Source organism: Synchiropus splendidus, chromosome 1 (genome assembly GCF_027744825.2).
Source record: "Synchiropus splendidus isolate RoL2022-P1 chromosome 1, RoL_Sspl_1.0, whole genome shotgun sequence".
Lineage (NCBI taxonomy): Eukaryota > Metazoa > Chordata > Actinopteri > Syngnathiformes > Callionymidae > Synchiropus > Synchiropus splendidus.
In genome coordinates this window covers 53,838,187-53,866,020 of record NC_071334.1, presented here as the reverse complement: position 1 = coordinate 53,866,020, position 27,834 = coordinate 53,838,187, and the positions used below count along the sequence as shown (strand labels likewise).

The 27,834-nt window shown below is 42.6% G+C and overlaps 2 protein-coding genes across 4 annotated transcripts; one reads left to right on the top strand and one right to left on the bottom strand.

Annotated features, from left to right (window-relative positions):
- The first annotated feature begins 13,347 nt into the window (after positions 1-13,347).
- LOC128770554 (alpha-synuclein-like) lies at positions 13,348-18,750 on the top strand. 3 transcript variants are annotated; one of them, XM_053885161.1, is made up of 6 exons: positions 13,348-13,423; positions 13,793-13,944; positions 14,056-14,085; positions 15,867-16,009; positions 17,851-17,922; positions 18,261-18,750. In XM_053885161.1, exons 2-6 carry the CDS (start codon positions 13,824-13,826, stop codon positions 18,276-18,278), a joined length of 384 nt encoding a protein of 127 aa, XP_053741136.1. In that variant the 5' UTR covers positions 13,348-13,423; positions 13,793-13,823; the 3' UTR covers positions 18,279-18,750. The 3 variants fall into 3 exon arrangements, with proteins under 3 accessions (XP_053741136.1, XP_053741116.1, XP_053741126.1); XM_053885141.1 differs by having other exon boundaries at positions 13,384-13,521; XM_053885151.1 differs by lacking the exon at positions 13,348-13,423 and adding an exon at positions 13,560-13,719.
- Positions 18,751-20,491: 1,741 nt separating this feature from the next.
- nop14 (NOP14 nucleolar protein homolog (yeast)) lies at positions 20,492-27,069 on the bottom strand. The gene is made up of 19 exons (XM_053865413.1): positions 26,912-27,069; positions 25,902-26,084; positions 25,659-25,793; positions 25,181-25,322; positions 24,958-25,106; positions 24,732-24,869; positions 24,532-24,654; positions 24,333-24,464; positions 23,909-24,260; positions 23,547-23,677; positions 23,254-23,339; positions 23,031-23,166; positions 22,861-22,962; positions 22,570-22,723; positions 22,335-22,494; positions 21,507-21,654; positions 21,006-21,124; positions 20,776-20,931; positions 20,492-20,701 (listed from the first exon to the last, which is right to left on the bottom strand). Exons 2-19 carry the CDS (start codon positions 26,082-26,084, stop codon positions 20,605-20,607), a joined length of 2,643 nt encoding a protein of 880 aa, XP_053721388.1. The 5' UTR covers positions 26,912-27,069; the 3' UTR covers positions 20,492-20,604.
- Positions 27,070-27,834: the final 765 nt, after the last annotated feature.

The following is a 27,834-nucleotide window of genomic DNA, read 5'->3' as shown; positions in this document are numbered from 1 at the left end:
TGTGACAGCCTGCTGTTACTGCGACACCCGAGAGACAAACTACTTCTGCTGCCATTCAAATATGTCTGTTCAAATCTCATTTTTGTGAGCACAAAACATCATCAAGCATATTACTTTGTGTTTCAAAATTCATAGGTATCTGACAACTCAAATCCTGATACTTCACTGTTGATCCTCAATACTACAGATGGCTGGACACATGGACCATGGTTAGACGCATGCTTTGATACATCGATCAATCAGAACGCAAATACACTGTTAAATACATGGGCGACAACACCAAAGGCACTGACGCATAGATGGTGATATTTTAGTTACCTGGAGACATGGATGGAAGTACTTGAAGTACTGCAAGATATGGACCTTACTACATTGATAACAAAGTTAATTTGGGGTTTCATAATGCAGGATATCACACCAGACAGCAGAATATAATTTTTACCAAAAAAAGTATACAATACAAAATGCATGACCCAGGCAACCATACGCTTCTGACCAGATCAACCAGGATCTCACCCACTTTATTTTGGTTTGGCGTTTTTTTTTTTCGGCAACAAAAGACATTGATTGCCTATATTCACTTTTCACAGCGAGATCTGTAAAATAACCTCTAAGAATCAAATGATTTTTGTGTATGTACCTCAAGACACAGATCAGCACACAATCTGACTAATAGTAGTAGTAGTTAGTAAGTAATAGCACGTTGAATTTCAATTGATCTTCTGCCATCGGGCTTTGGCTGACAATACGCATGTTCATACAGACTATTACAGATTATTGAACAAAAAAGACGAATACATTGAACAAAAAAAGACAGTCTTCATTCTGTACACTTTCTTATGTCACTGATGTTGAGGTACAAATACTACGATTAGCGACATTATACCATAAATGTAATGTCTCAAACAATAACCAATTTACAGATATTTTTAGGAGCATCAAAATTCTGGTAAAGAAATTCTGATCCTTGGAAGTGACACCGCAATATTGGTCACAGCAACACAAAAAAACTGTGTATGTGTGTGTAGGCATGTTTTGCCATACTTGTGACTACAGAGTCTTGACAAGCCACCTTCTTGTGAGGACTTTTTGTCTTTGTGAGGACATTTTGGCCTGTCCTCACAAAGTTTAGAGGGTTAAAACGGCAGTAAAAGTAGTTTATTTTAATTGCGCGTAAGTTTGGTTCAGAGTCCTGGTTATGGTTGGCAAGAGGCTGGGGAAAGCATTTTGGCAATGAGAGGTCCTCACAAAAAAAAACACAAAACTAACGTGTGGTGTGTGTGTGTGTGTGTGTGTGTGTGTGTGTGTGTGTGTGTGTGTGTGTGTGTGTGTGTGTGTGTGTGTGTGTGTGCAAACTTGTAGAGCAATATTTGTGGGGAACAATTCTTGGAAACGCTCCTCCTTGTGGGGACCTTTTGCTATTTGAGGCTATTTGTGGGGACATTTTGCTGGTCCCCATGAGGTTTAGCCTCAGTTTGAGGATTGAAGCTTAATAAAAATAACTGGGACATTTTAATTTGATTTAAGTTTGCTTTGGGTCATGTGTGAGAGGCTGGGGAAAGCATAATGTCAACGAAAGGTCCTCACAAAAATAGCAATATGTGTCTGTGTGAGTGTGTGTGAGAGAGAGCAACACTATTATGTGCCAATAAGCATTTTAAAATTCACTGAGTTTAATTGTTTTAGACTCATTCCTTTGAAGGGATGATTGCAAGTGCGCACATTTCTGGGATGCACTGGCTTTAGATAACATTTCTTTTTCACTTTTACCACTGGGGAAATCATTTGGATTGTTTGGCTATTACACAACTGACACCATCTGTGCACACATTCTTTTTATCAACGCTGTTATTAGCCAAATTTCTCGTAACATGACTGTGCAATGGTGACATTGACATTCAGACACTTTTAAATGTTGGATCCACGTACAACTTTGTGTATTTTTTCACTGTGGGAAAAGCATCACACATGGACTGTGGTGTAGAGTTGACGCAATACACATAGGCAATTGTATTTCTTTTGAAGAAAAAGACATTTATTTTACCAAAGAGAACTAGAAATCAGTGTTATTTTCATTTCAGTGCACCCGAACAGACCAGCCAGCATCAGCCTCTTCAGGAGCCACTTCACCACCATCACACTTCTAATAAAAAGAAGGGCACTGATGGTTGCTACAAAGTAATAGAAAACAAAAATAAAATATACTCAACATTCTGAGTTCATAGATGAACATGTGTTGATACAACGCACAAGGTTTTATACACCCATAGTGTCTTCCAAAATGTCTGAGAGACAAAGTGACTTGTGTGGTTTGTCTTCTGAACTGGATATGAGGAGCATAACAAGATACAAATTAGTAACCAGTGTCTTACACTGAAATGGGTGTTTTCAACAAACTAGAGAAACACTATATTCCATACAGAGGATATATATTGCTTTTAAATAGATTTTGTTAACCAATACATTTAGGAAGACATTAATAAACCTGTTATTTCAAATACACCAATCATGCAATGACTGAATAAAGTTGCTAGCTAATTTACACTCTCTTGTTTTCAACCTTACAGCTGGTATAAGAACAAAATTATGAAGTTACCAAATGAAGATTATAATTGACTAACCTTTTGTGTCACCTACCAACAACTATTTACACAAAAACGGACATAATTTACAATTATTCACAAGAATGTGCCAATAAACGCAGCGCTTTGTGAGTTGATGTTAACCAGAAGTTTAAAAAGGAGGGTAAAAATAAAAAATACAAGCACCCGCTGTCAATATACTGTGAGGTGTTTTGGAAATTAAAAAGACCAAAACATGACCAATAACATATTAGCTGAAACACCTATTACCTCTCAAACGCTCAACTTATTTATTTAACGGAGAGGTTGTAGGTTTCATTCAGTGCTTTCAGAGAATAAAGAGTGGAGGAGAATGAGAGGCAAGCAGACACAAAAACCAGATGACGCAAAAGATATTGTGAATGGCCGCTTTGTTAATTTTGGTAGTTCAAATGTATAGTGAGAGAGTTCAATTTTTTTTCATTTTCATTGTTTCATATGATTGTGGAAGACAATTAAAAACAGTGTAAAGGTATCGTAACAAACGTTTTAGATTTTAAATTGTCAGTGTGCATTCTATTGTCATAAAAGATTTGTTTGTTTCTTTGTTTGTTCACCTCTTTGCAAACACACATTACAAGCAAGCAGGATTTGCTGATCAGGTTCCATGAAAATGTCCCAAATAAATGTACTTTTTTTTTCATTCATATTCTATTCATTTTCTGACTCCATCTCGGCAGCCAGGACAAGAATGGCGCTGAGACCAAGGCTGTCAAAAGGACATTCTAAAATCCTAAAACATGCAGTTTGGTCGACTCCACAGTCATGTCATTTGTACTGTTCCATTTTTAGGGAGAGAGTTTTGTCATATAAAGATGATTTATTGAGAAAATAATGTGCCCGTTCATGATTTGATGGCCTGCTGCAACGCTGCTGCCGCCACGCATGATTGGACCCTGCAGCGAGATATCTGTCCACAAACATTCTGACAGCCATTACTGCTCTGTGTATGATACACCTAATCCCGTTTCCAAACAGAACACAGCTCTGAGGTCAGCCTCAGTCAGTGCTAAACAACGCTGCACAACATTGTCGCAATCACATTCCACATTGTGAGCATGGCTCAGAGACGCGGCCCACCCTGTCGCTCACAAACATAAAACACGACTTGGGTTCGCAGCTCATTCATGAGTCAGCGGCTTGAAAGCGTAGAAAGCTCAGACTCAGACGCCCTCGCTTTCTCTTTTCTCTGTCTGAGCTACGCAACCATTCATGCCCTCTGGAGCAGAAGCTCCACCCAAACACCGGAGTCTCCATGGTGACGCACTTGCTGTAAAGGGACCAACCTTAAAGGTGTGAGTGCTTTGTTTCTTGTTTCTAGCATGGCTGTCTTTGAGCTGTGACAGCAGATAAGGGATCTCCCTCCTGGCCTCTGGTCGCCCCGGCAACATTCCTAAAGATGACAAACACCAGTCCAAACTTGAGGGTGAATACCAGAGGAGCTCCCAGGAAGTGCAAAGGCTTCCCCCGCCGTTTTGTTGCCGCCGTTGCTATAGCAGTGGCTTCCGGCCGTGGACTGTGTACAGAGGTGTGCAGGTTCACACGCCGCGTTACCTGTCGCTCCTTAAAAATAGACACAGACACACCTGGGAGGCGTCACAGCTGATGTTGCAACCAGGGCATCCCAAAGTATTTACTCCATGTTGACAGGTCTGTTTGGAGCAGCATAGCAACATCGATTAGACAATGAACGCCAAGGTCATCTGAAAATGTTTCATTTTCTTTCTTTTTTCAATTGTGAACTTTCTGAACACATTCTACTGGAATGGAATATGTATTACACAATAACACGAGGCAATGTGCTGAAATCTCTCGACCAGAACTAAAAGGGGAGATGGCTCTTACCGGTACTGCACTTTCCATCCAGCAACCAAAGCGCTTCACACTGTCTCACCCATTCACAGCAGTAGGCTATGACACAGCACCAGGAACAAACCAGGGTTAAGTGCGGCCACCTCTCAGTCACAGGCATCGACCATCCTGCCATCTGAGCTACGTAGACTTGAGTCTAGTCTAGTAGTAGACTGTTAGTAGTAGACTGGTTCTGTGTGTCTGTGAGGGGTTCAGGAGCGCTCCAGAGCGACCTAGAGGAATTGTAGTAGCTAAAGTATTTGTAACAGGAGGCATGCCATCAAAGAACTCATTGCTAAAGAAGAGAGTGCAGTCAGGGTGTAACAGGTGGAGAAGACTGATATGGTAGACGTAGTAATCTTAGTAAAATGTTGTAATATGTACTATGTAGTAGACGTAATTACATATTAGACGTAACCTGAGAAGACGCAGGATTTCTTGCTTACTTTTTTGTCCTGACTGGTACTAAATGTAGTTGAGTAAGAGACATTTATGCAACTAGCAGTTGCATTTGAGGTGGTCAATGTATTGTTCTCAGCAGTGTAACAGCACGTACATACGTCTTCAGTTAACCACCGCTTAGTGCTGGAGCCTATCCCAGTGGTCATCGGGCGACAGGCAGGAATACACCCTGGACAGGTCGCCAGTCCATTGTAGGGCCCACACACCATTCACACACACACACCTAGGGGCCATTTTAGAGTGTCCAGTTAACCTACTGAGCATGTGTTCGGGATGTGCGAGGAAACTGGAGTACCCAGAGAAAATCCAGGCGCACACAGGGAGAACATGCAAACTCCACCCAGAAAGGTCCAGAGCTGGATTTGAACCCTGAACCTTCTTGCTGAGAGACAGCAGTGCAAACCAGGGCAAGGTTACTGTAATTGTACAAGTAGTAGTTCCTGTGTCCTTAATAATTGTAAGTAATAATTGCAAGTAATTTGAAGCAGAAGTATTCATTTGGCCATTGCCATAATGCGGTACACCAACTATCACAAGCAATACTGATATATTTAACAGTAGCAGTAGTAGTACAAGTAGTAGTAGGAGCAAAAACTCAGTATGAATTGTTGTACCAGTACAATAATAAATAGTCACCTCAGTAAAAGCAATAGCTGTTCTTGCAGTAGCACTTGAATGTAGATGTAACAGTGTTGCCACAAGTAACTGTGAAAGTAGTACTACAAAAAGCTGTAGTTGTAGTTCCGATTGAGAAAAGACATAGGTGTGATAGAGGTGGTAACACGCGTGGTACTGGTACTGGTTATGTCATATGTAGGGGCAACAGTTGTAAAGCAGTGTCACAATAACTGTCGGGTGGCGATAACCACATGGAAGTCGACGTAGTAGCTCCAAGGTTTGTTAAAAGAAGTTATAATAGCAGGTTAAATGAAAAGGGTTTGTGCGTCTGTGTGAGCATGTCCGGGTGTGCAGCCACGCATGGCTTGTCATGGCCACTGGGGAGGCGAGAGGCGTGCAGCCGCTCGGTGAAAACACAAACCAGAGCCATCTGCATGTCTGGACCACCTCCAAAAACAACAGTCACACACACACACTCGCACACAAACACACACTTCACATGATATCATGTGTCCTGCCTGCTGCACCTCATCTGCCCATGGAAATATATACAATTTGGGCTGGACAGATGTTCTTCTGACACCAGCACAGCTATTTCTATTTCAGATAATGAGCAATAATTATCAAAATAAGATAAACTAAGGGTTTCGGTCAAAGCTCCTGGTTCTGTTTAAGTCACCTGACTGGGATCCAGATATGTGCTGCCTGAGGTCAGAGTGTCGCTGATGTTGGTTCACATGTTGTTAAGAAACACTGAGCGAAACTGTGTAGCAACAGGATGAAAATACCTCGGCATGTGCCAGAGATTTGTGTTGGAAACCACAGATCTATGGCAGAAACCCACACAGGCACGATACGCATCAAACACTGTGTGTCACTAAGCGTGTGTTGTTGTGGGAGCCACATGCTCATCAGTCCAAAACAGTTTCATTCTTGTTTCAAAGCGAAACTGAAGCCAAATGCTTTGTCAGTTTCACTGCTAAAAAACTCCAGAGCGGGCGTAAACAGCCAGCAACAGGTCGCCATGGCGCCCGATCCGAACTCACTGTTATCGTTAAATTATTCTTACATGAAGTCCGGAGAGATCTTAATGGAAATAGTCAGGACTTGGATTGTTTCTTGCTTTTGTTGATTCAATCGTCGCATGCAACTGCTTAGGCTCGAGGAGGGAGAGCACAACAGTTTTGCCCTAAACAGCTAATTCTAAAAACTCATCTTTACCAAAGTTGCCATGAGGATCCAAACACCACCGGCGCTTCTCATGCGCTCCCCAAACTTAGCCATTCATCAAGTCTGTCAAATCTGGAGCGCTGTATTGAACACATTAGCGCGGCCTTAATGGGAGAAAGAAGCACAGTCGATAGCCAAAGCCATGACTCAGCACTTATCACCGAGGTCATTCATTTAACAGTGTACAGATCGTGCTGGAGCCTTTAGCTCAGTGTCGCCACGTTAGCTTTCATACGTCTATATCCACTGAACACAATCAATCAGCTGGCAATGCGAAGTCAAACGTGTGAATACATTTAGGAATTTAATCATTTAATGCACATAGTAAATGGGTTTGTAGATCTACTACTACAGAGATTGAAGCACTCCTGGTGGTTAGTACGTGTGGTAGACTTAGGCGTAGCAGCAGGTGCAGTGGCAACGTTTTGAGCAGCTGTATCAGTAGCTGTAGCACTAAGATGAGTATTGTTAACAGCAGCAGTAGTTATGGTGTAATGACAGGAGCAGTAGGAGTAGAAGTGATAGTAGGAGAATCAGAACCAACAGTAGCAGAACCTTGCTGTAGGTGATAGCAGATGTGTCCAGAGGATCATTGGGAACGGGATTTATTTGTTGTTCTGAGCCCCACAAAAAGTGAAAAAAAAAACAGTTTCGAAATAGAGATAAATCAAAGCGCTATTGAAAATGCATTCATCTTTATTCGACTTATATAAAGATTTTTCTTAACTGGGGAATTAAACCTGATCATTCCGATCATGAGTGCATCAGGGCTCACTGGACGGTGGTGAAGACTGGACATTCATGTAAACCTGTTTGATTCCAGGAGCTCCGTGTGTCCCGTTCTCTCATCTGAGTCCTGGATTGCTATCAAATATGCCATCACCAGTGGAATTCAAGCCATTCTGGATGACAATCGTTCACCAGCTATCGCTCTGATCTGACGTTCAGTACGTGTCAGGCCAGGTGGGTTATCAGATCCAGAGGTTCATCCAGTTCTGCTGGTCTTTTTTTGGGATCCAACAGATGAACTGCATTACTGACATCACGAGCAGTGACCCCTGGAGCCTTATCAGATGGAACATACAACAGTCCTCCATGACTTAACTGACTTTTGTGAAGTTGAAACGCCGGATATGAATCCAATTTCTCTGTTGTTCGGCTCCGGAAAGTCGTTTTATGTTTAACATCTTTCAGTGGATCTGTTGAGGTAATCACACTTGATTCACCAAAGGCTCAACCTGGAAAATTCCATTTCTGTTCCAGCTTCATTTGTATCTGTTGCTGCAGTTCCATCAAGCGACTCCAAACCTTTCCCCTCCTCAGCTCTGACTCTGAATCAGACCTGCCTCCACAGCTCCACAGAGCAGGTGATTTGTTCAGTAGATTTTGTTAAATCTGATTCTAAACAAGCCCCCGATGGAAGGTGGTGTTTTTTTTTAATGTAACAATAAATAAAAACACAAAAAATAAATGCAAATAGTAAAATAAACGAATAGATTCTTTTTTTTAAAAACATATTTCACTTATTTTTAAATTCATTTTATTGTCTCTGCAAAGGTGCATATCAAAAAAGAACATGGAAATATTTCATGTGGCACAGTCCATATCCAAGGTGTAAAACAAGCCAGAACCACGGGCCCACACAGAGAAACCCACAGCCACATACTGTAATTCATTCCTTTATCAGTGTTGTCATCTGATGGCTGCATGATAAAAGTGTGTCGAAACCAGGGCATCAGACGATGGTCATGAACCAAAAACAGTGCCCATGACCCCGGGATAAGGCAGACAGACACCATGTTGTGTTATCAAATTTTGGATAGATTCGGTGGATGAGCATCAAGATTTCTTACGCCTGCAGTACTTACTTTTAGCCATGAATACACAGATTTTTGAATGAAAATTTAGGCTGAAAGACTTTTCATTTATTACAATAAGAGCTAAATGCGCAGTTACTGAGATGATAGGTTTCTTTAGAATATGAAGTGCAGCGGTAGTGTTGACTTTATGAGTCTGGTGCTGCCACCTAGTGGCCGCGTAAGGGTCTGAAGAAGCGTTGGGACTGAACATGAACGCTGTATTTTAAATCTGTTTTGTTGCATTGTTGTCATTTCAAATAAAATAACATGTTAAATCACTCAAACGATCCATACAATATAACGTGTATGATGGTGTTGCCAGACTCCAAATGTAAATTCAAACGCACATTTCACTTTTATTTTCAATAGCGCCTGTACTGATGTCTTCTACATTGTCTTTATGAAACACCATCATGTCAAACTCAAGTTATACTTTCTCTGAGGAAGTTACCATTGCGCAGCACCAGATGCCTCATGATTTCCTTCAAACTGAAATAAAATGTTACAATGTGGCTCTCAAACTGTTTTCTCTGCAGTGTATCAAAGTAAATATCACAGTGAAACAACCGACCCGTTGACTTTGACGACTTGCAGGTTCTTCATAAACAAAACAAAAAAAAAAAAAATTCAGTGAAGCGATCACATCTGTGTTGTGGAGAATAAGTGGTGAAGCCAGCGCGTGTTGCGGTGTGGGACCGCGGTTGTGCAGAGGCGCATCTGCACAGCATCAGCCAACCAGCGACATCAGCGCGTCTCTGGAGTCGCTCCTTAATAGCTGTGATCGCACATGACTCACAGCCGACACGACTTCTTCTTCTGATGGACCAGTCAAGTGTTTTCATGCCTTGTACTATTCGTGTGTGTCGAGTAGATGCGCAGTAGGTTGCAGGAATAGGTCCCAGCTGCCGAACACACGACTTTAATGATGATGATCCTCCTGAAACAGCGTCAAGGAAACGAGTCAGGACTGTTGCTCAGATGAGTCAGCGTTTCCCCGGAGGTTTAACGGAGGTGCTCGGGAGAATAACAGTCATGAAAATATGCCAGTGCTCATCGAGGTTGTGACTTCCAACCGCCGCAGGTCTTTGAGCCATTTAAGCCTTTGTTTCAACTTTATGCACCCATTTTAGACTTTACACAACTAATCACCTTGTGTCATATTTCAAAGTAATTTGTCTGGATCTCTCAACCAGTGTGGGACCCCGATAACCTCGGGGTTGTGGGAATTGACGGACAGCAGGTTCAACCTGCTACAGCGTTAAACCGCCACTAGATGGCAGTGTCGCAACTCAGATGACGGGTTGACACAGTTGCACATGAGATAGTGTTAAATTATGCTTCACGTAAAGTAATAGCTGTCATGCCTGTCCTGTAGAACTCGGGTTCAGTTGTGATATTTTTGTTTAACGAGCCCAGAAAGGAGAAATAGTCGGTTTAGCTAGGTCTTCCAGCGCGCGAGACGCTGTGTGTGACCTCTAGTGACAATGGTCAGAGCTTTTGCTACTCGGAGACTTGAGCCAGTCAAAATATAAAATATGAAGGAACATATTTATGAAGTGAATGTTTCATTTGTAAAATAATTGTCCATTTGGATTTTTTTTTCTTTTTCATTAAGATATATTATATCAAATGCATATTTTTTTATTTAAATATTTCGTATTGTAATTGAAACAGATATTTTAATATTAATTAACAAGCCATAATTTTAGGCATTTTTCATTACATACAATTTGTACATATTAATTGTAACATCTTTGAAAATGAATTTATTTGTGTGTTTTTTAGAAATTAGCATTTTGCATGTTCATGCTTTTTAATATCATTGCAGACTTCAGTTTGGTTTCTTATCAGAGAGTGGCAGAGGTTTACGGAATAAGCTGTCAACATATTTAAAAATACCTTGCAGGGTTGGATGGAAATTAACCTGCTTAGAAGTGATTTTATTTAATTTAATTTTTTTATAAAGCACAGCATACAGTGAAATAAATAAACTTTGACAGAATGTTTTTTTTTTCATTCACTCCTGCACCACATTACTGTTGCCTGCTCAATGATTGGGTTCAATGCACTCCAGATAATGGAAACATGAGTTAAATGGACCGTAATATTGAAACAACATGGGCAGAAATTAGTAGTTTGTGGAGGCGGGCACTGTCCCAGTGCCTTTCTAGCTCTGTACTCTCACTAATACGAGGTACAGTAAAATATTTTCAAACAAATTTGATATTAACGATTAATGTTTTGTGCTTAGCATCCACTAGAGGACGTATCATACCACTTGAAAGTTCAAATATTGCTCTCAAAGTCTTATCTAATGGCCATGTGTGGGAATTTCTATTCAAGGCTCATGTGGGCACATGTGTGAGCAGCTTGATCTAAATGAATGCATCATTTCCAGTTGTGAACATTTAAATGTATTGTGCTTTACATACTGCACCTTACGCTCTGTGTTGGTCAAACTCTGGAGAACCATCACAACTTCATTTGAGACTCTGACTGCAGCCACAATGACACTGTTCCACTAGGCTGGACAGGAAGTAGTTCAGGGGGATTACTGGGTTTTCATCAGTCACATCTTCAAACAAGTCCAACAGAGTCCACTGCGAACCGTGCCTCTGTGGTAACCATAGCGATTGAGGGGATGGGTGATGATGAAAGACCTCTTTCTTTGTTAGTTCACAGATAATGGAGAGCAGCTTTAGTGGACTGACTCTCACCTCAGGAGGATTTTGTCAGTGTCCTCCACATCCTGATGTCCAAAACCTGGCCACAATGAGACATGATTTGGAGGATGAATTATTGATTTGAAGAAGCCGCTGTTATACAACATTCATGGCCACTATGAACCAGTTGAACCGAGGAAGAAAAGGGCTTTCATTTGGGCTCATCAGTCAGAAAAACACATGAATGTCTGTGAGAGAAGATGATGATTCACGCAACACATTCAGAAGAAACTGAGAAGAGGACAGAAAAGTGATTGTTGAGGCCATCTGCTTCGTCCATAGACAAACTCAGAGGAGTTACTTTCCATAACCATTCAGGTGCAGTTGAGTCGTGATGCTTGAAGGCAGCTTCAACGAAACATGAGATGATGTGACAGAGGGGTCCTTTAGCGCAAGATCAGTTTGTAAGAAACACCATTGATTCGCTGCTTTCACTGGTCAAAAACAAGGCAGACAGCAAGTCAAATGTTTAACTCCAAGTATGACACATTCTCTATTGAGGTCCATTTTGAGTTATGGATAGCAGACTGACAGAATACTGATCGAATACACACTTGCTGTGGACAACTCTGAACTAAAAAAAAAACATGGACTTGTAATAAGAAGATACAGTTCCAGGGGGAAACATGAGACACCTTGCAAGTCATTTCAAGCGCGTGAGCAGTGTTGCAACTGAAGGGAAGAATCTCCAGAATCCAAGGCTTTTGGCTAAAAATTTGGCTTTCTTGTCTTGTTGGGAGTCAGTGATGAGAAATTTGGAATGACAGCAATGAAAATATGGCAGTGGTGCCAAGTTAGAAATCCGGCTCATAGTTGCTACCAATGACTCCCACTGTAAAGGCTGCTCACTAACCTGAACGCGACAGTAACTGCGGCAAAACTGTTGAAGACGGTGATGGACTGTTCTTACTTTTGAAAAGTCCACTGCAGTGTTAAGACCTTGGTTTCTGAATGTTGCCTTTGTGAGTCTGATAGAAATGCTCTGCAAAGAACAGGCAATATCATTCGAGGAGAGAACAACGCAAGCAGAAAACTGAAAGCTCCGAGCATTTGTTCATAAGATGGTCCGAGTATCTGTGTGCACAATTTGCTCCCGAGCAACAGTGTTTCATACACATTGAATGTGGAGTCATTAAATATATAATGGAGAAGGTGTTCATGGTGTAAACAACCTTTCTTTACAGTAGATCGCCACCAGGATTCTGCCTCAAGGACAAGTGCATCTTGCTCCTGGAAGCACACAATCCTCACCAACACAATATGACCCTGCCCTCATGGCAGTTTCTTTCAAGTGGAACATTATTAGAGATTGAGCAGAAGGAGGATGGTACTGATTGATTAAAATGAACAAAACATCAATATTCTTATAACACAGAGTATGGACTTGCTCACCAGAACAATATTTTTAAGAGACACAAAAGTTAGCTACACAAAAATGCTATAATGCAAAAGTGACACGAAAAAGGCATCAGTCAAAGTACATTAGAATACACCTCAATAGTCGGTCCGCAAAGTGAACACACGCAAAAAAAAAGTGTGTAAAAAATGGCTTCTGTCTGTCCTTGGAATATGGGAGTACCAATGCAAACAAAGGGAGAAGATGGAAACACACTGAAAGGACTCACCCTGCTGTAGCTGCTGCCCCAACCACCCAAACTCAATAATAAATAATGGATAAAATTATTATTATTATTATTAACTTCAATCGCTCTCTTGTGTTAAACAAACACATCATAATTATTATTATTATTATTATTATTATTATTATTATATTTTTTAACCATAAAATGAGTGTCCTCTGCAACACCTTTAGTCCTGCTCTGATACACTTAACATTGACGTCATGTGGGAACAGCAGTCCACCAGAAAGTGATTATGAATGTTGGCATCCTGCACCCACGCAGCCGTGGGCAACCCACGTTCTGTCAGCGGGGGCTACGTCATCAGCGTGTGTGTGTAGAGCGGCGATCACGAGGTTTGATCGATCACCACTATCATCATCACCAAGGAGGCGTGGGAGGCGTCTGTCCAACCTGCTGCTCGTCTGTCTGTCTGCGGGGTGAGTGAGCGGTTGTGCTCCACTAACCGGTTCGGCTGCGCGAATCCTCCCGGATCACTGCGCTTGACAGTCGGCGGCGAGGAAGTTGGAGCTAACAGGTGCGTGAGTCTCTCCACTCGAACTGTGCTCTCCCTCCCAAGCAACTTGTTTCAACGAAACGCGGCGTCGCACGCTTGGCTTTTGGACGCGAGTGAAATCGCACCTGCTCACTTGCGCGAAGCGAGCGCCCATTCACACGATCCTACAGGTGGAATTTTCCTCCGCTGACATTTCACTCGAAGCGTCCGAGAGACAAAGTAGGGCGGTGGCATCGCCGTGCGTGTGGGAGCCGAGCGCTTCTTTCCTCTCATTGTTGTATCTCCTCTCCAGCTGCGGCGATTCGGGGTTCATTCAAGCCAAGATGGACGTGTTGAAGAAGGGTTTTTCCAAAGCGAAGGAAGGTGTCGCGTCAGCGGCACAGATGACCAAGCAGGGAGTGACCGGAGCCGCGGAGATGACCAAGGACGGGGTCATATTCGTCGGTGGGTGTCCTCCTCGTCTTCTTCTATGAGAACCGGACATGTCTTCAATAAAAAGAAGAATCATTGAGTGTGGCGCCTTTCTCTGATTCATTGACCTCTGATCTGTTTCAGGGACCAAAACCAAGGATGGAGTGACCACAGGTAAGGCGTCTGAATTTGAGTGGTTTAAACCTTTTGCTTTGTTTAATGTTTTCACCTGGTGAGTAGAGCAGTGTCTTTCCTTCAACAACACACACACACACACAAACACGTGTGTATTGCTCTCCTTGTGGGGACATTGAGAGGTTTCTCATTGACATCATGCTCTCCTCAGCCTCTCACCCTTAACTTAACCCTCCAAAACACATGGCTCACCTTAAACATGACTCTGAACCAAACTGAAACCTAATGATAATGACCCAGTTATTTTGAAGTCTTCATCCTCAGATTGAGGTTTGGACCTGTGGGGATCTTTCTCGCTCTCCAGAGGTCTAAAAGGCCTGAAGTTACAATTGCTCTCTCCAGTTGTGTGTTCCATTGGTGACGTGTCTCGTTGCCCCACTCGCTCAACTCCCTCTGGCTCGCTGCTACTTACGCACAACAAGCAGAGAATCCAAAGCAACTCCGGCCTTCGGGGGAAACTACGGTTTTGTTGAAGTGCGAGTTACAGAACACCAGAATGAGGGGACCAAGTGAGAGGAGCCTCAAACATATCATCCAATATGTAGCGTCTGCCAGAGTCTCGGTAAATGGAGCTGAGATCTGGACAAAATTGAAACTACAGTCTGTCCATGGTCCAAGGTTTAGGTGTAACTCGAAACAAGGAAGCTTCATTTTCACAATCCAAACCAGTTGGACCAGTTTCACAAAAACTATGATCAGAGACTGCAGAATGTGTTTTTCGGGGGGAAAAGCGAAATAGGATGAATGTGTGACAATGTTGAATTTGCAAGAGATACTTTTCAGATCTGATTATTCATATGAGGATGAAAACATTTGGTTGTTATTTGAAACTATGCTGCCACAATTAACAGTTAAACTATTTTCTTTAAGATGAAGAGTTGTAATGCTTTTTTAACAATTAGCTTTTATTGAACAATTTGTGTTTTTTTTGTTTTCCTAAACCTAATATTCTATTTTTTACCCTTTTTTTTCTTATGGTTTACTTAAATAATTGAGGTATGTTGATGAATGAATAACAGCAACAAATGATGAAGTAGAATGAAAATTAAAGAAATAAATCAACAGCAAGAACAGGGATAGAGAAAAACTGTAGTTTTGAAAACTACATGCCAAAAATAATAGCAAAAATGTCACCTTCAATTTAATCGTAATTGTTTTTAATGGGGTAAAATATTTTTTGTCAAAAAAACATTTTAAAAAATTAGGAAGAATGCAGCCAATTTTTATTTTGTATGAAAGAGTTTTGCGCTGTTGTTTTTTGGAAAATGTTCCAAATTTCAGATGAAATTTTCACCTTATAACTTTACATACATTTCACTTGAATTTGCCTGAGATCACAAATGTCGACATTCATTTGCTGAACATTTTTAGAAGAACCAAATAAACTAAACTGCTGGAGCTTTTGTTTCATTCCATGGTTTCTTTGGAAAAATACCTGCAACATGCATACAAATACACCTTCTTCCTGTATTGAAACCCAAGGGACCCAAAACAAAGACTGAAGAGGTGGCTTACATTTCATGTATATAATGACTCCCCATGCAGGTTCTTTGGGTGTTTCTAGGGTGGGGCCACAGAGACAGCTATAACGCGTGAGGTGTCCTAATCTGCCGCTCCTTGCTTTCTCTTGTCCTTCAAATTTCCATGAGGCCTCCTCTTCAAAGCTCACTGTTGAACTCAATTCTCATGTCCTGGTTGCCATTTTTAAATGTGTGTCACATGTCCACACTTCCATTCTCACTTCCTCTTCTTCCTCACAGTTGCAGGAAAAACTGTGTCTGGAGTGTCCCAAGTGAGTGGAGCTGTGGTTACCGGGGTAACGGCAGTGGCCCACAAAACAGTGGAGGGAGCCGGTAGTATCGCCGCCGCCACTGGATTGGTCAAGAAGGATCCTGCCAAACAAGTGAGCAACACACTAACTGTCACACCTCCGCTCCAGGGTGGCCACACCTATGGAACTACCAAGGTCTGGATCAGCTAGCATAAGCATTGAGGCTCCACGTGTCCTTTATTTCTCATCACTTCTCAGAACCACTGTGTGTGTCCTCCTCAGACAGCAGCTACTTTGTCCAGATGAGGGGGATGAGGAACGTAAGCAACACTTCTATAGGTGCTCAGGTTCTCAGGTTATTTTCATGACAGGGATATACACAACCTTTAACGTACAGTTTCCCACGGCCCTTATTGACAAAAACGAAATCACAGTCCTGAAAAAAAAATGTCGCTTCACTGCAACAGCATCAGATATTGATGCTAAGAACACAAAATCTTTGGCACCTCTTTCATTAGCTGACCCATAGCTATCAGTGGGCTCAGGCGCACCTACATTCTTCCACGTCTCACACAGTTTCTCAAACTCACTGGCTCCTTAGTGAGTCATGAGCCAAATCCAACCTTGTATTTTTCGTCTGATCCTGCTGTCAGACGACTCAAACACTAGAAGCCCAAACTCCCCTCCCATGGTTCCACTCTCCCCTGCGGGTCACTTTCGGTGCCCTCACAGAAATGGACAAGTCTTTGTCCACTGCAGATCAACACAGTAAAACACCCTGATGGCTTTGTATCAGCAACACCGAGACGCTGCTATCCGCATCACTCTTGCTTGATCATCAGCGCTAGTTGCCGGAAATGATCAACCAATTAAAGCTTTCTCAGAGCAGCACACACACACACACACACACACACACACACACACACACACACACCGAGGAGGAGAGGAGCTTCCCTCTTTAATTAGCGGCAGCACGGCAGGGGTCCACAGTCAGGGCCCAGGGGTGAAGGAAACATGGCACACATCTTTAATCTTTCATGAAGCCCAAGGTTTCGTCCACTATGTTCAGCATTGTGGACAAAGCACTTTGCTTTGAGCCGAGGATTTTTACGTACCGCAACAGTGGGGTTAGCTGTGGGCTTGTTCTTGGCCACTTTAGTGATAACAGCTCTGTTGTTTTCCTACTTTATTTACTTAAGATGAATGCAAAACTGGGACCTAAGGGACATTTGTTTTTTTTTTACAGTGTTCAATTGTCGACACATAGTGTTGCATTTTTTTGGCTGAGAGGATCTAGTCAGAAAGAGCTGATGCAACACACTCTCACTCCCATGGAGTCTAATACCAGTGATGGTCATGTGACCTTTGCACCCTATGTTGATGCAGAAGTCAACATTGCATGCTGAGGGGGGTGGGATTTGATCAGAAAAAACCTAGTTAATTAGAGAATTTGTGATGAATTCATCTCAATTAATCACAGTTTAATGGTATCAGAATATTTGCCACAAAATAAACAACAAAATATTGTTTATTTTGCATCGGTTTGACAATGGCACAATAAATCACGATGGTGGCTATATTCAACGTTATTATTAGTATTTTTTTTTTTTTTTTTGGCTGATGTGAAGTTCAAATTCAATGTGTGAAATGCTAGTGTATTTTGCATCATTTGGCTGAGTGTGGCAGAGGTTGAAGGCGCATGAAATCCCTTCATGGGCTGCAAATGGCTCCAGGACCGACATGATTTTCTTACTTGTGTTTTACAGGTGTCGTTCTTTTTAAAAGGTCTCACAAAAAGCACTCTATATCTAAAATATAATGCTATGACTGTCTTCTAATCAGATTTTCTCTGTGGTTTGACAGTCGTTCACTGAACGATCGGCCTACACTGCGACAAGTGTGCGACTCTCACTTTGTTGTATAAAAACAGCGCTTCATTACTTCCTAAACTAGAACTTGTGTTTACGTTTCAGAACGATGACACATCTGTGGCAGACAATTTAGCCGAATCACCAGTTGGGACTGACTCTGCTGACGTCACAGAGGTGAGTTTGCTGACAACATGGTTACTCAGCACTTTTAAGCTAGCAGTTTAAAACTATTGAGTGCTAAATCATGGTTTGTTTGGTTTTTTTTTTTAATGTAGCCATTAGCAGACTATTGGGATAACACTAAATTCAGTGTCAGCACTGAGTGGCCACGCTGTCCACGTGGGTCCAGATAAGCCAGTTTATATAAATATTCTCTTTACTCAAAGTGAGTTTGGTCGAGCAGATCGGAACCAAAACACTGGTCCTTCTGTGTCATGAGCCGAGCGATGCAAGAAGAACGTCCTTAAAGGAAGCCACAGTTAACTTGTCCACTTCTTGTCCACCTCCTGCAGGATGACACTGACGATTGAACAGACGCCAGAGAACGGAAATCAAAGGTCACGACTGAAACATTCCACATCTCCCTGCCAATTCCCATCGTGCCTAACCGGAGTCTGTGCCCAGCATCCTCATGTGTGTGCCGTGCGTCCTGCTGTTGCGTGTGTCTCTCCGTTGTGCATTTTGCACTTCAAGTGTGTTTCCCGTGACCCGCTGCCCTTTCCAGTGACTCCCTCCCACTGAGAAGCGCACCGTGTCACCAGGTGTGCGTGTCAACGTGGCGCTCCTCGACCATCACCTAAGTGTCTGAATATGAGTGACGGCTTGATGGAGAAAGTCTTATTTTTTGTCTGTTTTCTGTGGTGGACTCTGAAGTGCTAAGCTAATCGTGCAATCGTACTTTGTATGTAACCATAGCGATAATGGTTCAAGAGCATGTGAAACAATCAGTGCTGTTTATTTGAATCGTGGGTGTTGAATAAAATGTGTACAAAGGTGTTGTAAGACTTTCTTTGGCAGATTGTTCTCAATCCACTGGAATGGATATTTTAAACCCAGAACTGCCGAGAAGGCCAAAAATGAATAGATATTGGAATCTTTTCGGTCCACTGCCACTTTTTCTCAGGTGATTTTTGGAGAGTGTGGCTAAAATGATCAGTCAATAGAAGCTGCTGCGTATTGATCTGAAGTTGACAATGTCACATATAGATTCCTGAGATAGAATTTCAAACTGTATGTGTGACACTGAAAAAACAGCTGTTTCCCTGAATAGATTTTTTTTTTATTTAAATAAGAGAAGAAAAAAAACCAAAACACCCCAATGGGAAGTTTTGACTCGAGTGCGCAAGATTCACCATTAGCATCAGAGCTAATGGCGTAGTCTGCGCCATTTTAAGGGCAAGACTCTGAACTTAGGTCCAATAGGAAATTGTCTTTCATTCTCTTGGGGCTTTAGCTTTAGTAGCGGTGAGCTGATGAAGCTTCATGAAGCAGTGACATATTTGGAGCCCACTAGGCACAATGCTCGATCTTTGTTTTTCAAGAAATAGTGCAATGAAACCTTGCATTGTTCAGATTGTTAGAGAAGGAGGCGAAAATGAGGGTGTTCTCACAGGAATAACCTGTCCTTCTTATGGGAGCGATTCACCAGGGTTGCTCATGGACTGAAATGAAATGAGTGCCTGCTTCTTAAATGCCTCTAAAAATGCAGCTTGTGACACTTTCCTAGCAGGACCTTCAGCTGGGTCACTTGTGGAGCCAAAAGGTAACTCGTAATGTTGTGTAGGTTGACTGTGATTTTTATTCACCCATCTTCCCTTAAAACAAATATTTAGAGGGATTGGATCTGATCATTTGACCCAGTGGCAACCAGTGTCAATAATGTTTTTGAAGTGAGAGGTCCTGTTAGCTCTGTGGTGCAGACAGTCTTTGGCGACACGGGTCCACCTTCTTTGCTGTGAGTGTGTGTGGGAAGAGGAGCACCAAGCGTAGCGCAGCAAGGAGTGATGGACGAGTCGCGTCGGTATAGATCTATAGTGCATAGAAAGAATGTGACCGAATCCATGTAATCTCCACATGTTGGTAAAACAACACGTTCTACTTGTTCATGATTTACTGTCATCACATCACCTACCACCAACTCCAGATCAATCGGGTGAAACTGAATCATTTCCCACAACACGCCTGACCCTCAAGGCACACCGGTTGGAAAAACAATGCTATAGTGCACTCTCAACACTCTTTTAATCAAAAAGTGGAGGAGTGATTGATGATGATGCATAAAAAAAGACAAATTGTCATTTTAAAAGAAATAAAAAATGACCAACTAATAGATTTATGCAGATACGATTAGCTGCTGTAACCTGCCACCACTGTTCAATGGTCTGCAGCTTCTCAGCACTGGCCAGTAAAGTAGAGCTCCTAGTCAATGCAGGTGAACCTGAGACTGTAATGCACATGAGCCTTTTAAAGTTAAGCTTCTATGATTGATTCATAAATACTGAAGCCATTTTCCCATATTCCATTCAAAAAGCAAGAGTCTTCAATTCAGTCGTGATCAAAAGTACTTTGACAGCTAGCTGTGTCAAGCAGAGGAATTCAAGGTGAACTTCTCTGGTGAGATGTTTTGTTTCATTCAAGGCCAACATCTGCGTCACGGCGGATTATTTCTATTCCTGCGGCAGCTTCTGTCAGTCCACCGCTGGAGCTTCACATGGAGATCACAGCGACGTCACAGACAGCAGAATTGTAGAAGAAGAAGAGGTTTTATTGGATGATGTGAGAACACTGCAGTTAATGCACAGTATAAAAACGTCATGACAGGAGAGTCAAAATTCAAAAGGGCTATTTGGAGCCTCCTCACTTCCTCTTCTTCCTCTTCAGTGCTTTCCACTCTCCCTCTTGTGTGGCCAAACTGCCGAAGAGCTCCTTCACCTTCCGCTTCCTCTCCGCATCTCTGAAACACAAACAAACGATGGTTACATTGAGTGAAGGTTGATTTTCAGCACCACATGGACGCGGTGTTCGTACCTGCTCATGACTTCGCTCAGCTTCTCCCGGGCCAGGAAGCGCGAGTCCTTCCGGATCTCCCTCAAGGCTCCCTTGAACTCCTTCTTGTACTTGTGCTTCAGCCGCTCCTTCTCACGTTCCTCCCGGGTGCAGCCGCGCTTCTTCCCGTAGTCGAGGCTGTCAAGCAAAACAAACGACCAGTCACATCACGGGCTTCATGGACCCAAAGAAAAAAACTCTGATGCACGTACACTTCTACGATTTTCGGCGTGAGCAGTTTCAGAGGAACGGGTTTCTTCTTATCAAACACCAGTCGGCGGTGAGTGACCGGAGCGCTGCTGATCACCGCCAGGATCTCAGAGTGCAGCTCCTGAAACACCGCAGTTAGAGAAGAACCATCACATTTTAGAACAAGGTTCCAGCTTCAAAGTTGGAGGACTATCAAAACTAGTATTAGTACTAGTAGTAGTAGTATATATCCACACACACACACCCTATAAACAATGTTGAGAAAATTACATGTCAGTCGTGAAAAGGGCTTTTAGGTGAGGAAGTTGTATACGTATATATATATATATATATATATATATACACAAAATAATATATAAAATATATATACAAAAAACATTGTTTTATATAGCAATATTATTGCAAAGACAAGTGAACATAGCATAAAAACAAATAAATCCAAAACGCAAAAAATATATATATATATATAATTAAATCTACAAATGTAGGATGTTAACTCTGACCTTCAGAGAGTCTGGTAAAGTTTGGGCGGGTAGATGCTTTGACAGCAGCGCTGTGATTGGCCGGAGGATGTCGGTGAAGGAGGGGAGGTCTTTGTAGAGCATGCAGCAACTCTTCACCAGGTCCAGACACGTGGAGACACATGACAGCCTGCAGAGATAAAAGTGGCTTAAAGTGATTTGGGATATATCGCTTAGAAAAATCTAAGTGGCATTGAAGAAAAGTGATAAGGCAGGGGAGGTAAACAACAAATCCACCGTAGATCATTAGCACCGCTGCAGCATGCAATCTGTGTTTCCTCCAGATCCTTATCCCATGTGTGGTTTTCACAAATTCTTCATTCTTTAAAACCTTTTCTTAGCTCAAATGACATATTCATTCGATCATGGCGGGTCTCAGTGCGTCAGTTCTTCTATTGAAGCGGTCTTCTACAAGTTACAGAAACTATGGTATCCTGAAGCAGCGCCGCTCTGAGCCCACACACCAGCTGCTGTGTGAAAGCCGACTGCCGACTCGCTGAATGACACCAGCGCTCTGGTCCCATCAGGTGGGAACGCCAGTCCACTAATATTTCCAGAATGTAGAAGGACTTCAGTTGGAATTCAAATGTGGCTCCTTAAACGTCAAGACTTTTTATTCTCACTTAAACTGTAGTTCTGTATTATTTGGAGGTCTAATTGAGCTGAAGAAAAATCAGTGCGTCTCGTCTTCCTGATTCAGCCACAACCGTCTCCCAGCAACCGTTACATCACAGTGTAAAAACACTACTTAAGAAAAGCGCAGGCCTCGTGCTGGAAAGATATGCTATAAATAGATGAACTGCTCCCCACCTGTAGTGGTCTCTCTCCAGGTCTGTTTCCAGCTGCAGGTGTTTGGTGGCAGACAGCGGCAGGCCTTTCTTGACCCAGTGCTGACTGGACTGGGAGTCAGACAGCACCAGGAGATCGCTGTGTTTCCCCGTGGTCCTGAAGGGGGGCACTGTGGAGTAACCTGCCGGATAACATTTAAACCATAATCACACTTCTTCCTCAGACACCACAGAGGAAACTCGGAGTGTGACGCTACCCAGACTCGTCTTATTCTTCACTGCCAAGTTCAGCGTCCCAAGGAGGAAGTTAACAAGCTCAGGCAGGAAGCGTTTGGAGAGGGAGACATACTCCACCGCCAGGCAGCACAGGAGCAACCCTGACGTCACGTCCTGAAGTGACCTCACGGGACACTACAAGGGCACACAACAAGCAGAAGAAACACAAATGTGATCCCACACTGCTATTAACTTAAAAATCCAACCCCAAAAACAAGTAAGAGGTGTTGCCATGGAAACAGACATGATCCTTTTTATAGTCAAAAGTGCACCTTGGTGAGCGACTGTCCGATGAAGAGCAGCGCAGGCGTGGTGATGGGATGTCTGAAGTCTGAAGTGGGAAACAGCAGCGCCGTCAGCTTCAGGTAGATGAGCTGTGGACACCAAAACAAATGTAACACCGCAAACAACATGACTTCCAGCAGACGGAGCAGAATGATACCATGTCTAGTGTGGGGAAAGCAGCCTGCCCTTTGACCTCCAGCACCTCCTCCATGCTGTGACCGGCATCTCTGATGATGCTCTGCAGGGATTTACAGGCGGCTTCTGGAAACATCTGGCAGAGATTGTAGACTTCTCTGTGGAGAGAGGAGCAGGTGGGTTCAGATCTGTACACCTAAAATGCTAATTTAAAGACCAATAATATAAATAAATAAATCACTAACGGGATCAGCTTGTCTATGGTGACCAGCTCTGGTGGACTTGTGGTGGCCAGTTCTCCAATGTACTCCAGGATGGAGCCAAACATTTTCTGAAACAATGAGACCAATACACATCTCAACACTTTCACCCACTTTCAGCTATAAACAAAACTCGTTCAAACTTCAGAGCTTGGTCCTTCTGAACAAATTTTAAAAACTAAAGACATTTAATGAGATTATGAGCAACATATTGGTGCACTGAGAAGCTCATGGCACAGGTCATAACTAGAGCAGAGCCCCAAGGTTTGGTCTTGTACCTGCAGCTTAACCTTGTTGCCCACAGCCAAACTGGGGTGGTTGGACTTCAGTGTCCTGGCCAGTATGAGGCGCTGGTTGTCCGGAGTGTGGCCCAGTAGAAGGTTCTTCAGGTCGTCAAAGCTTTCAGGAACTACAGGGAAGATGAGAAGAAAACTTTCAGACCAACATGAATGACTTTAGTTGTACAACTTGTTTGGCAATAATGAAGACTTGAGTATAAGTGAGACATTTAGGCAACAAAAGTCATTCCTTATTGTAACTGTAACTTATTGTAACTGTAGATATTTATTTGCTTTGTTTTTATTAATTAGAAGTAACACATGCTGTTAGTACCGAATAATAATCAAATGTGCGTGTTGACCTGTAAATGTGTATGGCAGCTCGGACTTGGCCGCCTCCTGCTGGACTTTGATTTCTTCTTTGCTCCTGCTTTTCGCTACAGCATCTTCCTCTGCCTCACTGTCATGATCAGACTCCAGGTCTGAGTGACCATCGACGCCTTCAACGCTGCCCTCTTCCTCTTCTTCTTCTTCATCATCATCATCATCTTCCTCTTGGTCTTCTTCCTCTCCTTCCTTCTCCTCCCCATCGTCTTCTTCTTCTACATCCTCCTCCTCCTCGTCTTCATCATCTCCCTCTTCTTCCTCCTCCTCCTCTCCATCATCTTCCTCCCCATCTTCCTCTTCCTCCTCACCCAAGTTCCATTTTCCATCCTAAATATTAAAGCAATATTAATAAATCCAAATTTCAAAGCATGTGTGAATCATAACTTTGATGTCCTTCACCTGATAGGACAGCGTCTTCTTGTCGTGTTTGTCTAGGATGAATCCGTCGTTCAGGTCGTCTGCAGACATGTGATTCTGAGTCTGTGTGACCTGCACACCTTCATCTCCCATCATCCTCCTCAGTCGATCCGCCTGACAATGAAATGACACATTAAAAGACAGTCATTAAATTCAGCGCCTCTTCCCTGTCGACACAAACCTCCAATTTCTGCAGCTTCTCCTTCTCCTCACGGGCGACTTCTTCTGGAGTCTTCATTTTCTCCGAAGGCTGTGCTTTCATCTCGAAGCCCAGTTCCCTCACCATCATGTCGTACTCCTCCAGCTGCAGCACCATGAGAAGACGAATGGAGCCACGAAGAGTCATTTGTGTTTTTGCTTTAGAAAAATCTCAGTCACTACCTTTGGTTTTTCCTCCGCTTTGTCCTCTCGCTCAGCTTTCGGCGTCTTCTTCACCACAAGAGACATGATACTCTTCCACTCTTGGTCCAGCTTCTCCGTCAGCTCCTGGGCCTCCTCCTTCTGCACCTGACGGTCACGCTAGCAGAAAGAAAGACATTTTAAACTCCTAAAAGTGACGTCCATTACTACGACAACAGCAACAAAACAAGCAACGAAATAGACAAACCTTCTCCTGCTTGGACTTGTGTATGAGTTCTTCAATGAGCTCCTGTCGGGTCTTTGCTTTCTGGCCCGAGTCCTCGTCCTGTTGCTCCCCCGACCCCTTTTTCCTTAGGAGCCCACCCCCTCCTCCAAAGTGTGAGGCCGTCAACTCCGCTGGACAAATAACCACACTTGTTCTTTACACAGTCCACATTCAGCCAAGAGTGGACCTTTAACATTTCACTCACCAGACAAAAGACCTTTCTCCTCTGATTCATCGTCACTATTCACCAAATCGTTGAATTTCTCGATTTCAGCCAGAGACTGGCCGTAGTGAGTCAGCTCCTCTTCCTCATTCAGGTTGTACACATCCTTCTTTTCATGGACGCGCTAAAAGATAAAGCAGTTTACGCCAGGTGCTCCGGTTGTGCAACATTTCCATGAAATTCACAGACTTGAAGACTCAAATTAATCACAAGATTTAAAATATGCACATCTCAAACATACATGTGTCGTGTTTTCTGAAATTACACACAAAAACAGCGAGGCCAGATGGTCACAAGGGGAGCAATAGCATTGCTGGACAAAGAATGTTAGCGATTTAGATACCTGCCACCTACATCTCTAACCAGTATTAATGGATGGTGAATTTAATTGCATGATGCAAGTATTAAACTATTTCGGTGTAAAAATGTAACTCAAGATGCTGTCAATATTCATGCTCACCTGTCTCTCCATTGCAAACCTCTGCAGGATTTTGTCCTCTGGTGCCATTTTCGCATCATATTCCCCCAGACGTCTGTCAATGAATTTGCTGGACTTGTTTTTCTGTTTATATTCCTTCAGCAGCGTCTCCTTTCTCTGTGTGAGGAAAGTATATGTAGAGATCATTGAACATAAATATATATTGACTCAATAATGCATATGATCAATTGACATTTCTAGAGAGAAGAGATGAAGCTGACCAACCTTGTTGATGGCCTTGGACCGAGACACGCCAGGCAGACCCACGTCATGTTTGGATTTCCGTCCCAGAACCTCAAATTTCTTCCTGTTGATTTTCACCTCAAAAGGGTTGTTCTTGATCTCGATTTTTGTCTTGGTTTTGCGGACTTTGTCTGCAAGGCTCCTCTTTTTTGGTGCCTTCCCCATCTGAAATGAATGCTACGTGTTACTACAGATGATAAGGCATAGATCACAACAGTCCTGAACAATATGGACACATTTGCAGATATCAACACAATACCATATGACACTTGCTTTTCCAAATGAAAACATGACACAAGAGGATATTGAAAGTCACTCTCAGGCTTTAACTTTGGTGCAACAGCAACCAAGGTTGGTTGATGAACATTGAAGGGCAAAATGTAAAATTGACATTTGGCACTGGCATAGCTTTCTGATGAATTAAGAAACACCTTTAATGTTCATATCACGTTGACGCCATAAGAATATATCGTGGATATCTGAATGTTAATATCTTCAAAGTTTATATCACAGCATCAACGTCATAACGTATACATTTCACTCCGAGCTATTAGATTGTAGTTCAATAATGTTAGAATGTTTCAGTGGATGGTTTAATATATGTGTCTAACTCGAAACAACCATAAGGCAGCAGCTCTTTGGTTTGGAACACACGCTAATTCCGAAGGTACATCAGAACCTCGAGTTGAGTTCAAAACCGGAGGCATGCATCTCTAAAGGGATCGAGAGCGGACAGACAACACTCAGACAACAACACTAGTTCTGTCCTGTGATGTCTTCCACCAACCCTGGCTAGTGTTAGGTGTACGTTCAATGGTCCTCAAACTCTTAAATGTCTATGTAACTGACACACTCATAGATGATGTATTCATGAATGTGGACCACAAACCCGTACAAAACGTGACAAAATATATAAGAACGGCACCCGTCTACCTTGAAGTTTTTATCGTCGCCATGGAATGTCAACAAACGCAATGGACGACAGCGCTTACCTTATTTCTGGGTCGTTACGAGGAATTCTCAAGTAAATGTGCGTCGAACCATCTGATAATGGAATTATGGTATAGATCGTTTTAACAGAATTTAGTTAATATGACCGTATCCACGTTGCTTCGGTGTGACTCCACTACCAGCGTGCAAATGTTGGGGTCAGAGGTGAAAACGAAGAAGGCGCGTCATAATGGGCTTTTTTTTTTTTTTTTTGCAACAGCGCCCCCATCGAATGGAGTGGAATTTTACCTTCGCGACAGCAGTTTTTTTATTTCTTGTTTGAAACAACATACTTTTCTGTGCATACCAAATTCTACCGCTGTGAGATGTCCTCACATGCTTTCATAAAAAGCTGACAATGCTGACCACACTGGCTGTGAAGGACAGCAACTAATAACAAATGTTTGTTTTAGCGTCGCAATACTTGGATGTGTGTTTTGGAATTCTTTGTCATTGAAATTGCTTCGAAAAAAAATCTGGTAACAAATCGAAATTGAAAGCTATGACGCCTCTAAAAGACCAACAACGGAAACAACAAATCTTTGATTTGCAGCGTAGTGTTTTATTCATGGCAGCACCACGAGAGAAGACAGGTGGATTATTTTATCCGCTATGTAATGACCAGACACATGGGAGTGGGAGTGGTTCCAACAGGAAGCACGTCAGCAAATGGCCAAAGTAAAAGATTTCCATAAGGAGGATCAGACTACTGTGCAAATAAAACAGACAGACAGGAGGTTAGTTGGTGGGGAAAAAACACTTTATAACTCAAATGACATGAAGTGGGCATCCGCCGTGTATTGCTGCAGACGGTTCTGGAGAATAGTAATGGAATAACTGAGTCATTCTCAAAATAAGAGCAAGTGAGCAGGCAGAGTTTATGGCATGACCGAAAAATAAGCAAACATGAGGGATAACAGGAACA